General features: G+C 35.3%; 1 protein-coding gene across 1 annotated transcript in view; it reads right to left on the reverse strand.

Moving 5' to 3' along the window:
• The window catches only part of PRTG (protogenin), a 118,455-nt gene that overhangs the window by 45,084 nt on the left and 59,621 nt on the right, over positions 1 to 13,750 (reverse strand). The window contains exons 5-11 of the mRNA XM_072808673.1: positions 12,843 to 12,980; positions 12,409 to 12,567; positions 11,462 to 11,621; positions 10,433 to 10,680; positions 8,178 to 8,342; positions 4,277 to 4,582; positions 3,360 to 3,548 (exon numbers count right to left, since the gene is read on the reverse strand). Coding sequence (XP_072664774.1) covers positions 3,360 to 3,548; positions 4,277 to 4,582; positions 8,178 to 8,342; positions 10,433 to 10,680; positions 11,462 to 11,621; positions 12,409 to 12,567; positions 12,843 to 12,980 — 1,365 coding nt within the window. The remainder of the gene's footprint in view (positions 1 to 3,359; positions 3,549 to 4,276; positions 4,583 to 8,177; positions 8,343 to 10,432; positions 10,681 to 11,461; positions 11,622 to 12,408; positions 12,568 to 12,842; positions 12,981 to 13,750) is intronic.

The following is a 13,750-nucleotide window of genomic DNA, read 5'->3' on the forward strand; positions in this document are numbered from 1 at the left end:
AGCTAAAATGCTGTTTTCCCAACCCCCTAAACCATTTCTAATTAAAAGCAAACTGTGTATTTACAAATCATTAAATCAGAACAAACCAGCAAAATCAAAATATTTCCACTGCTCCACCAATATTTATATCATACCAATAAAGACACGAGGATCTTTCCAGCCACTTTAAAAACCAAAACATTCTACATTTCTGAACTGAACATTGAAGGTTTAGCATAAAATGTTCTAAACAACTTTCATTACTAAGTACAATCAAATTTAGTTAATCAGAATCTTGGGAGAAAATCAGGAAAGTAAATCATGTTAATATCTTTTGGTTTAATTCTTCTTGTTCTGAGCAGAGTTCACATCTGTTAAATCTTTTTATTCAATACTACAATGCTTTATTTAGAAAAATAATTTGTAAATTCTTGTTAAATGAAACGAAATACACAAAATCATTTATTTATTTATTTATTTATTACAGAAACAAAGAACTGTATGTGTTACCAAGGAGAATGGTCCTAATAACATACTTTTTAGTTGAAAACTTGATTACCAGAAGTAACAAAAGGATGTGTATTAGGGTATCAGAGAAGGATTAGTTTGAAAATGAAATTTTGAGACATCAGTTTGCTACTCAAATTGACACTGAATCAGCAAACAGAAGCATTTAAATTTCATTTCCAAGCCCACTTAGTAAATCTAGTTCTAGTTAGAGCATCTTTAATGTACAAAAGCTCTGTGAAAGCAAGTATTCACCATGCAAGACACAGATAGGGTTCCCTTAACCTACTGCCCTCTGCACACATCACTCTCTGTTAAACAGGCAGCTACCGCCAGATGCTCTTGCTAAAAATGGTCACAGATGGTCAGTTGTCCAGTTAACAGAACATACTGCCCTCCCAATAGCCAAAAGTATGAAGGAAAGGAATGAGAACTCTTAACACTTGCCTGCTTAGTGGGATATATCCATTCAACTTGCTATAAGGTTGGCGAGGCCTCAACAGTGTCTTTCTAAAAAAGGAGGACTCTGTAGACCCTAGGGCTCTCAAGATTAAAAGGCATCTTAAAGGTGATCTAGTCAATAGCTGTACAATGCTTGCACCTACACAACAGCATCTCTGCTAGCCAACCTGTTTCAGCCCTGGCTTGGCACCTCCAAGAAATGGAACCTGCTGACCAACAAGGAAGTCTTATGGCTGTTGAAAGAGTCCTCTGTTACCCTGCAGTGCAATTAGCCCACTACTCAATCTAATTCCACAGTCAGGAAACATGGAGTTATTTTAACAGAGGTATATACCAACTATAACAAAATAATTTCCCAGTTTATGTATTATACAGTGATTTTAAGTCGAATTAGTATAAACAAAGGATTTTACAACATAAAAACACAGGCAGTAATCTATGTAATTTATTTTTAAATACTGAAGGAAATAAACGTTCATAGTGTTAAAAGCTATTATTCAGAGATTATAAAAATTTTCAATAAAGATCGATGGGTCTTTTTTATATTTATATGAACCCATAGAAAATGTTTAAATTTTAAAGCATTGTACTTATTTGACAAAGTTGTTTTTTTTAAAGATTTTGTTTATTTGCTAGAGAGAGAGAGCACTCATGAGAGAGCACAAGCAGTGGAGAAGGAGAAGCAGGCTGCCCATCGAGCAGGGAGCTAGATGTGGGGCTCGATGGGATCATGACCTGAGTGAAAGCAGCTGCTTAACCAACTGAGCCACCCATGTACCCCTTAAAAATTGACAAAGCTTTAATAAGATATTTCCCTAAACTTTTCACAAGCAGAGCATTATTCTATTCTTCCCAACAAATTATTCACTTGTTTATTTTTTTTTATTCACTTGTTTAAAGTAAGCTATGTGTTCAAGAAGAATGTTCTATGTCCCTATCTTTTGTATATTCTATTTAATTGCCTTAACAGTGAAGAAACTGGGAATACTGAGTTTGATGTAGGATTTTTCATCAGCAATTATCCCAAATCCTGTTTACTACTTGATAACTTAGTATAACTCTTTTGAATAAATGATTTGAATATAGAAAGGGGAGAGCATACTGAGAAGCCATGGCTAGAAATAAACACTCCTGACTTTGGTGACACCTTGGGCTAACGTCTCTGTATCGATGGTTCTAAGGAAGGTCACTACAGAACATATGTAACTTCTCGTCATTTAAACTGTGTGACAGGGATCAATAGTGAAATTTATTTAAGCAAATGTGGATTAAATTAAAATCTAAGACAACAAGATTATAAGCAAAATGCCATCTGGAAAACTACAGCAAAGAACCAGAGGATGGGGTCCTATGTCCCTGCCTCTAAAAACATTCTCACCACAGCTTGTCATTGCCCAGGGTCTCAGGACTCCTGCTGTTTTCACAGTCTGTGCCGTGAGGCCAGAGAAATAAGTGGAGCTACCCACAGTGGGATCACTGTGCCTCTTTCCTTTCTGTGCTCCAAAGGGTAAGTATGTAGCAGGACGGAGAGCACAGTACGCACAGAAGATGCTATAACATTCAGTAAGAATGTAGTTTAGAATCATAATTAAAGTTGCTGCTTTAACAAATAACTAAGCAATAACCAAGTGTGCATTTTATACCCTGAGTATATCTCTTTATACTCATGTACTTATCGTAGACATAAGTTTCTTTACTTTCTATTATACATGTTCACCTTATGAAATTCTTCACTCAGCAAAGACAGCATGAACAGAGAATAAAATTGTGTCTTTCAGAACTATGATAAACCCAAACCCAAAGTTAAGTGCTTTTTCTCTGGTGTTTCTGTGTTAGAGCTACAAAAATGAATATTTATAGTGACAAGGGTCATATGTAAGAGCATTATTTTGTGTGTAATTTAAATATACTTTATGGGCAGCCCAGGTGGCTCAGTGGTTTAGCACTGCCTTCAGGGTGTGACCCTGGAGACCCAGGATTGAGTCCCATGTCAGGCTCCCTGCATGGAGCCTGCTTCTCCCTCTGCCTGCATCTTTGCACCTCTCTCTGTGTCTCTCATGAATAAATAAATAAAATCTTTTAAAAAAAATGTGTATATATATACTTTAAATGTGAAAATAATACACTCTCAGGCAATTTCTAAGTTAATTATTGTATATTTTCTTATCACTTGGTGATATTGCTATTTCACATTCCTATTTTACATACACCACATACTCACAATAATTGATCAGATCTCACTCTACCAGAAGAGAACTGTAGAAAGAAAATCAGAGGTGGGGGGAAAACAGACACAATGTTTATCTGATGTTTTGTCAGTAAGTCAGTTCTTCTGCCTTATATCCAAACACTCTTTTCCCAACTAGTCAGAGAGGAAGGAAAAAAGGAAAGTGCAATATGGGCACACTCACCTAAACCACTCAGAGTATAGAGAAGGTCACTGGTATCCAAGAAAATGGGTCCATTTTCCTGCTGCCCTTCTTCTTTATAATACAGCTTGTACCCCTGAATGGTTGCTGTGTCCTCAGCATCTTGCTGCCACCTCACAGAAATGGTGGTACAGTTCAGAGGCTCCAAATGTAACTCTGGAGACTTAGGAGCTAGAAAAATTCACCAGAAATGTATGTAAAAAAAATCCATAATTCATACAAATACATCCAGTTTTAAACCAATAGCTACAAAAATGTGCAATTCCAAACAATTATATTTTAACTTTCAAAATTCCACAATGATATTAAGCTGTGAGGCAGAAATAAAAATATAAAATACTGCCTTAAAAAAAACCCTCCTAAGGTATATAAATAAGAACACAATACCATCTTAAATTGTGTATTTTAATTTTTTTCAAGAGATGAGTACTTCTTAATTTTGACCATCCAATATTCCTCTGTGTAGAACAGGCATTATTATTAATCAATGAGCAACAAAAAAACCCCAGTCATGTTACATCTCACATTATTAAAAGAAGAGGATTTAGGACTTTCTAGCCTTATGGTCTATTAAACTGATGATTTTTAAAAAATGTATGGCAATAATATTAATTAGGTCTCTATTAACATGTAGCTTTCAATAATTCAGTTTGATTTGGACTCGCCCATCTATGAAGAATTTACTAAGCAAACTAACAGAGTAACCAGAAGTTTTACACACTATCGAGCTCTGTGTCAAAAGGCACTATGCAACAAAAAGTTTAAAATTATTTTCAGTTAAGGCCTGATCGATGGAATATTTTCATTCACAAAACACCATTTAAATATAACTTAGATTTTTAAAAAGGAAATTTAAAAAAAAATAAAACTATTCTTCTTCAATTATGTTTACAATTTACCTTTCACACTTGTAGCTTTGGGTGTCCTATGTGAAGTCCACACTGACGACTCTCCAAGCCCCACTTTGGTGGCAGCAGTAATCCGTACCAGGTAGACACTATCAGGTTTCAGGCCCTCCAGAAGGTATTCATGGGTGGTCCCCGGGAGCTCCAGAACTTGGATGGAATTCTCAGTACTCAGGCGGAAGGACAGGCGATAGAGGACCACCTGGCCCCGCCGATATTTGGCTGGGATTGGTAGCCAGGAAATGAGAATATCGGTGGGACTTCTACTTGTTAAACTAATTTCAGGAGGTCTCAGGGGCACTAGTCATACAAGAAAACAGGTTGTTTATGAATATTTAGAATCAAAACTGTCAATCAGCACACCAGTATTTACTGAATTATCTTATGAGCAACACATAACATAATAAAGGAAAGATACTTTCTGCCCTAGCAGTGGTTTTTAGGCAAGTAGATCACAAACCAGAAAAAGAAAGGAAAAATAAAGGAGGACAAGCACAGAGAACCAAAGACAGCAAAGTGTCACTAAAAGTAAAAGCCCAAGTCCTCACTGTGGCTTCATACAAAGCCCTATGTACTAATATGATGGACTCCTCACGGATTCTGTTTCTTTTCTAAGATTTTACATATTCACTTGAGACAGAGGGATAGAGAGAGAGACAGAGAGAGCATGAGCAGGGGGAGAAGAAGAGGGAGGAGAAGCAGACTCCCCACTGAGCTGGGAGCCCAATGTGGGGCTTGATTCCAGAATCCTGAGAACACAACTTGAGCTGAAGGCATAGACCCAACCATCTGAGTCACTCTGTGCCCTTCCTCACTGATACCGTGCCCCAATCTCCTACTGCTTTCCACTTGTTTCTTCCACCCCTTAGCAATATTCATTTTCTCTGCCAAGCATGCACTTCTCCCAGTCACCTGCCCAGAAGGCTCCCTCACTTTCATTTCCTTCAGGTTTTCATTGAAATGTCACCTACTCAGGAAGCCTTTCTTGGGAGACTGTCTCAAGTCTCAAACCTTCCCAACATTTCATACTCCCTTTCTCTGCTTTTTCCCCAGTCTCCTAGATACTTATCACTATCTGACACAGCATATAATTACATAATGGACTCTTTATCTTGTTTATTGTTCCTCTGCCTCCTCTCCTGCTAGAAAGTGAGCTCCATGAAATCAAGAACAATTTTTTGTCTTTTTTGGTCACTACTAAAGAGCAAATAACCCATAGCAGGTACTCAATGAATATTTGTTGCATGAATGAAATAATAGGTGGAAAAGAGAAAATCAATTTATTAAACATTTCTGAGTCCTTGATGTGTATGAACTTGTGAATTCTCACAGAAACCAAAGGAAGTACCAGGATCACTTCCACTTTATAGTTGAGGAAACTGAGGTACAATGAGGTCAAATCACTTGACCAAGGTCACACAGGTCATTACTGAAGGAGCACATGTAGGCAGACTGAACAAAGCCCACATTCTTATCCCCTCTTCTTTACTATTTCTTATACAACAATACTTCTTCTATCACAGGGCTATATAGGGGTTAAATGAGATAATGAAGAGAAAGTTTTTAGAACAGGCAGGGGCAAGCCCTCCAGTATTAGTTGTATCTGTGGCACACTACTATGCCCCTGCAGAGACCCACATATCTCAACCTGAAAGTATGGGTTTAGGAAATGGAGGGAAACTGGTGTAGAAATATGAAAAGCAGTCTCAAAAGTCTATATGTTATTCTGAAAACAAAATGAAACTTCATTAAATAAAAAAGTTACAGAGTAAGAAAAGGTTTAAAGAAAAAAGACTTTGAGATCATAACTCAAATTGGCAAGCTTTAACAAGTAGCCTGCTATGGTTCGACTTCTTTTCTTCAAGGATATAGGGAGGAATACACCACAAACAACCCCCACAAATGCCAAAACAACACCCCCCCAGCCTGTGTTTCACCTTAGATATGCATGTCAAAGGTTAATTAACTATGATGAGAACTTGAGAGCTCATAAGTACTGTGATTTACTCTAAAATAGAATAGACCCTTAAATGAAAACTGAATTTGGAATTTAGCATCCAGATCAGCATTTTTTTTCATTTAATCAAACTCTGAATTTATAAACATCTTAATAAATATCACAATAGAAATGACAGTTAAGAAATCTGGGACCAGGGATGCCTGGGTGGCTCAGTGGTTGGGCACCTGCCTTCAGCTCAGGTCATGATCCTGGGGTCCAAGATCGAGTTCCACATCGGTTTCCCTGCAAGGAGCTGCTTCTCCCTCTGCCTATATCTATGCCTCTCTTTTACAGTCTGTGTCTCTCATGAATAAATAAAGAAATCTTAAAAAAAAAAAGAGAGAGAGAGAGATCTGGGACCAAATGAACAAAGAAAATGATGTGGAAATCATTTACATAAAAATGTTTTGAGGGGCACCTGGGTGGTTCAGTTGATTAAGCATCTGCCTTCAGCTCAAGTCATGACCTCAGGGTCTTGGGATCAAGCCCCATATCTGACTCCGTGCTCAGTGGGGAGCCTGCTTTTCCCCTCTCCCTCTGCCCCTTCCCTTACTCTCTCTGGTTCTCACTCTCTCTCTCAAATAAATTTTAAAAATATTAAAAATATGTTTTGAAAATTAAGGGTAGGTCATTTTGTGAGGATGAGAAAACATTAATAAAAGAAGAACTGTATAATTAAGCATATGTTAAATTATTCCCTTTTCACAGTGAAGGGTACAAAAATGGGTCTACTAGAGAGCCCCTGGAGAAAGAGAGAAAGATAACAAATCAGGAGAGAATCAGTCTCAAGATTTTCTTAATGGATGGGATTTCCCACCATTACAAGAATATATGGAGGTATGCCCTCAAAAGGACTACAACTCAACTTCCAACCCATAGCCAGTTAACAAACTGAACAACTATTGCCTTCTTCCTTAAGCAGAATAAATATACCTAAAAACAAACTAACTGTTGAACTTTTAAGAATTTTTTTTAACTGACAGTTTATTAAATTTCAAAAACTCCCAGGTTCAGAAGTCCAAGACCTCTGACCTCTGGTCATTATATACACTCAATATATTTACTCATTATATTTATATTTAGTCATGCTTAGAAAATTTCACATTTTGTTCTACTCACAAACACTACAATGTTGAAAAAATATTTTTTTAAAAGTCAATGTATTTACCATTTAAACTAGGAAACTTGAAGAAATACAGTAATATAAGAATTTTATTAAAATTTATGTTATACAGGGGCTCCTGGGTGGCTCAGCAGTTAAGTGCCTGCCTTTGGCCCAGGGCATGATCCTGGAGTCCTGGGATCAAGTGCCAAATCAGGCTCCCTGCATGAAGCCACCCTCTCTCTCTCTCTCAGCCTATGTCTCTGCTTCTCTCTCTCTGTCTCTCATGAATAAATAAATAAAAATCTTTAAAAAAAAGTCATTAAAAAATAAAATAAATAAAATTTATGTTATACATTATAAGTTATAAAAACTCTTTACCCTTACACTACTGTCAAAAGTTAGAGTCAAATTTGAAATTGCAAACTAGGGATCCCTGGGTGGCGCAGCGGTTTGGCGCCTGCCCTTGGCCCAGGGCGCGATCCTGGAGACCCGGGATCGAATCCCACATCGGGCTCCCGGTGCATGGAGCCTGCTTCTCCCTCTGCCTGTGTCTCTGCCTCTCTCTCTCTCTCTCTCTCTCTGTATGACTATCATAAATAAATAAAAAATAAAAAAAAAAAAAAAAGAGTTTTGAAATTGCAAACTAGCCTGCTGGTTACTATACCTGTTTTGATTATATTTTTAACCAAAAAAGAGGATATTTTTTTCTAATTTAAAACACTTTTACTGATTGAAATGGATTAAACATATTAATGTTCATACTTATAATAACCTACACTGTGTTTTCTTACCGTCTTCTAAAGTATTCTGTGTCACATGGTCAGACATCTGGCTGGCTCCCATTGGCATATATGCCACAATATAGAAAGTATAATTGCTGGCAGGTTCTAAGTCATCAATAATATAATGAGTTGTGTCATTTCCGATGACTACTTGATACTCTTCATTATTTAAACCTAGATTAAAGAATCAGTGTTTAAAAATTATGAATATTAGAAATAAAATTAACAGGACCAATTTCTCTTACTATGAAACACCCATCCTCCTGTCTAACCTTTGTTATCTTTTGTGACTCTTTAAAAAAATGTGAGTAGGAAGGACTTTATTTTCTAAAAGTAACTATGTCTTGCTACAAATTAGTAGTTTGAATTCTTCCCTGGTAAATCAAATCGAAAATAATCTCTTCTCAACTTGTTTTAGTATCTAGTCAAAACCTGCAACAGAGACAATGTATGGCAGTAAGGCAACAGAGCTTAACACTACGGAACTCTGTAGTTTGTAACAGTGTAAATTTTACTTGCTTAAACTCACAGCTTCTTTTTTCTTTTAAACATGAACATAAAAGGAGAGACAGTAGGGAATGTAATGGCTTTACTCTTTATAAAAACAAAACAAACCAAAAGTTGTCCTGCAAAAGATCTCATTTTGGCTCTAGAGATTCTATTAAATTTGACTGACACAAGTTCTTTTTATTTATGCTAAAAGCAAAAGAACTAGGAGGCACAGAATGTGCTTCAAGACACTTTGTTCCACAATGAACTTTTTTTTTTCCAAAGAGGAAAAAAAAATTCTCAGCAATTCTTAATAAAATATGCATGGCAAGGTATAGAAAAGAATTTGTCTTTGTGGTATTTAATTCCTACAGAGCAAATCTGTAAAGGGGAACAAGAGCACTGGCAGCTACTGTGCTTTGCGAACAATTCACAGTAAATGCACGTCAACTTAATCAAAACTCTCTAAGGATGAAGGCCCTTCTCCCCACACTGGATTTATAAACAAAACAGAAGGCAAATTCCACTATTAAGTTTTCCCACATTTCTGAATTAACTTGATAGCATTTTAATTAGACAAGATTACACCCATTTCACAACAGACTGGCTAATGGCTCGTTAATTAGGAACTGCATAGAACGATTTCTGACCTACCAAACAAGGTCCTTGAGTTCGAATTAAAAAGCCTTGTTCTGCCCTTGAATAGGACCACTGAGCCGCATGTGGAGGCTCTAATGAAATGACCATAATAGCGAACAAGAGTGGTCTCCACCAAAACCAGCATTCCTTTTACCTTCCTAAATCACTAAGAAGGGAATTAACATACTCCAACATGCTCAGTTAGACTTTCATTCTTCTTGCTAACACAACCCCTGATTTAAATTCAAAATATTCCTTTTCAAAATACTACTTCAAAGTACAAAAAACAAACAACAACAAACCACCTGTTTCTATGGACAATCATACCATTGTTTTTGGATGTTTGTTTTAATACCTATTGCATAAAATCTAGACTGAGTATACAACTAAAATTTGCGAACTTCTATGGTTTCCATGAGAGATTCGTAGAGAAGTCTCTAGGAGTTAAAAGTAGTTTTTCCTTTCCCTCTAATTTATTTTCTTTTTTTTCTTTCTTTGCCAAAAGAAAATACTAGGGCAAGAAAGACTGAAAAAAAAAAAAAAGGAGTTAATAGTTCTGAATAAAAATTTTTAAGACAGATTTGATTTCTACTTTTATATAAGAAATGGCATATTAATAATACTGTTCAATTTTCAGAGAGTTCTCAAATGTTTTCAGGAAACATACAAAATCAACTTATGGGGATCTGATAATGTTTACTTCTCCCCCTTAAAAATAACATGCTATAGTGATCATAATTCATATTATTTTACAAAGCAGTTGCAGCATTGTTCTTATGTAACTACATACTTAAATTGGTATATTGAGTTTTAGCTAAAGAATTTATATCTTGGCTGGAAAGAAATTCATTACTCCACCACTCTAATTTTTAGCAGGCAGAGATGGGACTTATTTCTAAACAGAAAAATCTTAAGCTATACTTATATATACAAAGTATACAATAACAACAGACTATAGTAATATAATACAATAATAAAAACATTTAGCAAAAGTTGATATGCAGGTGATAGATTATTAAAAGAGATAAATGCCATAGAAGTACAAAAATATTTCCTGGATTATGTAAGATGTCATTCATCCTGAAATTATTGACAGCAAGTAACAGTGAAAAATAAATACTTCTCAAATTTCTTACCTTCTGCTTTCATGTAATGCACAGAATAAGCAATGACTTTGTCTGAATTATAAAGTGGCCTCTCCCAAGCTAAAAGAATTGCTGAACTTGACATGGTTTCAGCATGCACGTTGTAGGGAGCACTGGGTCTGTCCTCTGACATTACTACGGTTAGTCTGGCTCTAGATAAAATAGATCCTTGGCTGTTCTCAGCCATGCACTGATAAATAGCATCATCTTCAGGAATAATCTGGTTAATTACCAATTTACTGAGGAAAGAAAAACATATTTTAATAAAAAACTCTAAGAATGATATAAAAATTGATGTAAAAATATTGCTAAGTTCACTCTCATTTTAAGTGACAAAAGTTACTAAAAACAAAATATGTAATCAACCCTACTGAAAAATCTATGCGTTATTTCAAATTACTCTTATTTTCTGAGTTCAGTTAAGTAATAGTGATATTCAAACCCTGTTTGCTTTAGGTGAGAGACTAATTTCTTTTTTAACATTTGGCTTTTATAAGAAAGTATATTACTCTGTAATAGTGTCTAATTTATATAATATTACAATGTTACAAAAATTCAGATCAACAAAAAATTTTAAAGTTTTGTTAAGCATAACAATGTTATTAGAAGGTTCACATTTATACTAATAAAAATGAGTTCTTAAAATCATTAAGTTTCAGGTGTGGAGAAATTCCTAGAGAGTTGAATATTTCCTTCTAATTTTCTCATTTTATGGAAGAAGGAACTGAGACCCCAAAGGGTTAATATGCTTGTTAATAACTTAGCTATTGGCTTATCAGGACTAGAGTCCATGTCTGGGGAACTGTCCAACATTTATTTAATTATAACCTACCACTTCCACAATCCACATATGAAATACAAAAGGATCTGTGGTGTGCTGATGTTATAATCTTAATTTCTTGTTTATTTTAATTTTAAATACCAAGATAATTTAGATATTTAACATTATAATCAGTTCACATAACAATTATTAAAGCCATTAAATCTTACCTAAAATAGTAGCAAAGTGACATAGCCTACCTGTTGTACATTTTAATTCTACCATTTGAATGTATCTTTCTCCCGTTTTTCAGCCATGACATTTTGGGTGAGGGGATTCCTTCTGCTTGACATACAAACCGAGCAGTACCAGCTCGAGGCCTTGTTAAACTTTCTGGCCATTCAACAAATGAAGGAGGAGCTGTTTTTAAAGAAAAAAGAAAAAAAAATTCTGTGTCCCCAACAGGAATGATACAGAGTCAAGGAAGAGTATAGCAAATGACTTAAGTCTCATCCTTGACAATATTTAACATTCTGAGCCTTTATCTATGCTCTACACATCTTTCCAGATTCCTTCTCTCAGCATTGATCATTTAGATGTCCATTCCCCCAGGGTTTTCCCTATTGAGACCCTCTGTGTAAACACACTAAAAATATGTATACTATAATCCTACTTAACTAAGCCCAATAATATATAGCCACTTGTGAATGCATACAATCAACAGATTAAAATTTTAGATTGGTGAACGGATATGTGGCTTTGTGGGTGAGTAAGAAAGACAATAAAAGAGATGCTTAAATAAGAAGGAACATAATGGTATGCAAACAGGTTAATGACTTTAGAATGATAATTACATTTTTTAAAAGATTTTATTTATTCATAAGAGACAGAGAGAGAGAGAGAAGCAGAGACACAGGCAGAGGGAGAAGCAGACTCCATGCAGAGAGCCTGACATGGGACTCGATCCCGGGTCTCCAGGATCATGCCCTGGGCTGAAGGCGGCGCTAAACCCAGAGCCACCCACCCAGGCTGCCCTGATAATTACATTTTAACAGAGGGCTTTAATTTTCTCCTAAAATTCATTGTTGGATTACAATATTTCTCAAATCAATGCTACAAAATTCAATAAAGGTAGAAGTTATGAATGAGGTAAAAGAACAAAAGCTAAATACAAGATTCTCCTGAATGCAGAATGAAATAAACATACCTAATACAGTCAAAGTTGCCATGGCAACTGTAAAGTTGCGTGTGCCTGGGGTAGTGGCCCGACAAACATACACTCCAGCGTGTTGCAGCTTGACATCAGATATCATGAGATTACCATTTCCAAGTACTCGAGTATTAAAGACATCAATGGATTTGTGATCTATTTCCAAGAGAATACTTTAGTTAAAATAATATAGCATATAAAAAAATAATAATGTAGCATATGATCTAAAATTATGTGAAAAGATCACTATCTAATCATATCATAAAAAGTATAAAATTTTCATACAAAAACCTTTCCTCTACACACTGAAATGCTAAAAAGTTAAAAGCCACTTAAATAGGAAACATGTGTTTTGTATATAAAATAAACATTTTATCAGTTTCATTAGAATGAACTAAGTTCAAAGACTTTTTTTCCCTGAGAAAACTTACCAAGGCGGCTCCAAGAAATGATTGGTTTGGGATTTCCTGTGGCCACGCATTCCAAAACAACAGTCTGATGAAGAGACGTTGTTATGTTCTGTGGGCCTGCTATAATGGTTGGTGTGTAGAAGGAATTTGACTCTTTAGCTTTGAGGAGGAAAAGGCACAATATGAAAATAAATTACAAATAAGATATAATAAATGAAACAAGTTAAAATATCCTTAAGTTATTCACTTTAAAAATAACTTGAGATATAACTCACAATAATATATAACTCACCATTTTAAGTCAATGATTTTTAGCATTTTCAGAGTTGTGCAACTATTACCACAATCAATTTTAGAACATTTCCATCACCCCAAAAAGAAACATCATACCCATTAGCAATCTCCTCTCCCCACAGCCAGACAAACACTAACCTTTCTGTCTCTCCAGTTTTGCCTATTCTAGACATTTCATAACAAAGGAACCATGTATTATATGGTCTTTTTGTGACTGGCTTCTTTTCACTAAGCATAACGTTTTCAAGATTCTTCTATGTTGCAACATGTATCAGTATGTCATTTCTTTTTATTGAGTAATAATAATAGAATAGTATTTAATTACATGGATAGGACACATTTTATTTATCCATTCTTCAGTTGATGGACATTTAGGTTGTTTCCATATCATTCACTTTTAATTGAGGCTCAAACATTCACTTAATCCTTTCGGTAATCTTGTTAAGAATTTATATGACAGTAGGTAGGAGTGCTTCTGTCTTTAATCTTTCATACCAGTAAACTAACAGATACTACCTGATATTAAAACACAGTATTAAAAATGTAATTTCAGTTTTTCAATAATTTCCAAAGAGATTTGTTAACCTTCAAGGATCTTTTGGGGATCTTGTAAAAAATAAACATTCATATGAAGT

Source organism: Canis lupus, chromosome 32 (genome assembly GCF_048164855.1).
Source record: "Canis lupus baileyi chromosome 32, mCanLup2.hap1, whole genome shotgun sequence".
NCBI classification, from domain to species: domain Eukaryota; kingdom Metazoa; phylum Chordata; class Mammalia; order Carnivora; family Canidae; genus Canis; species Canis lupus.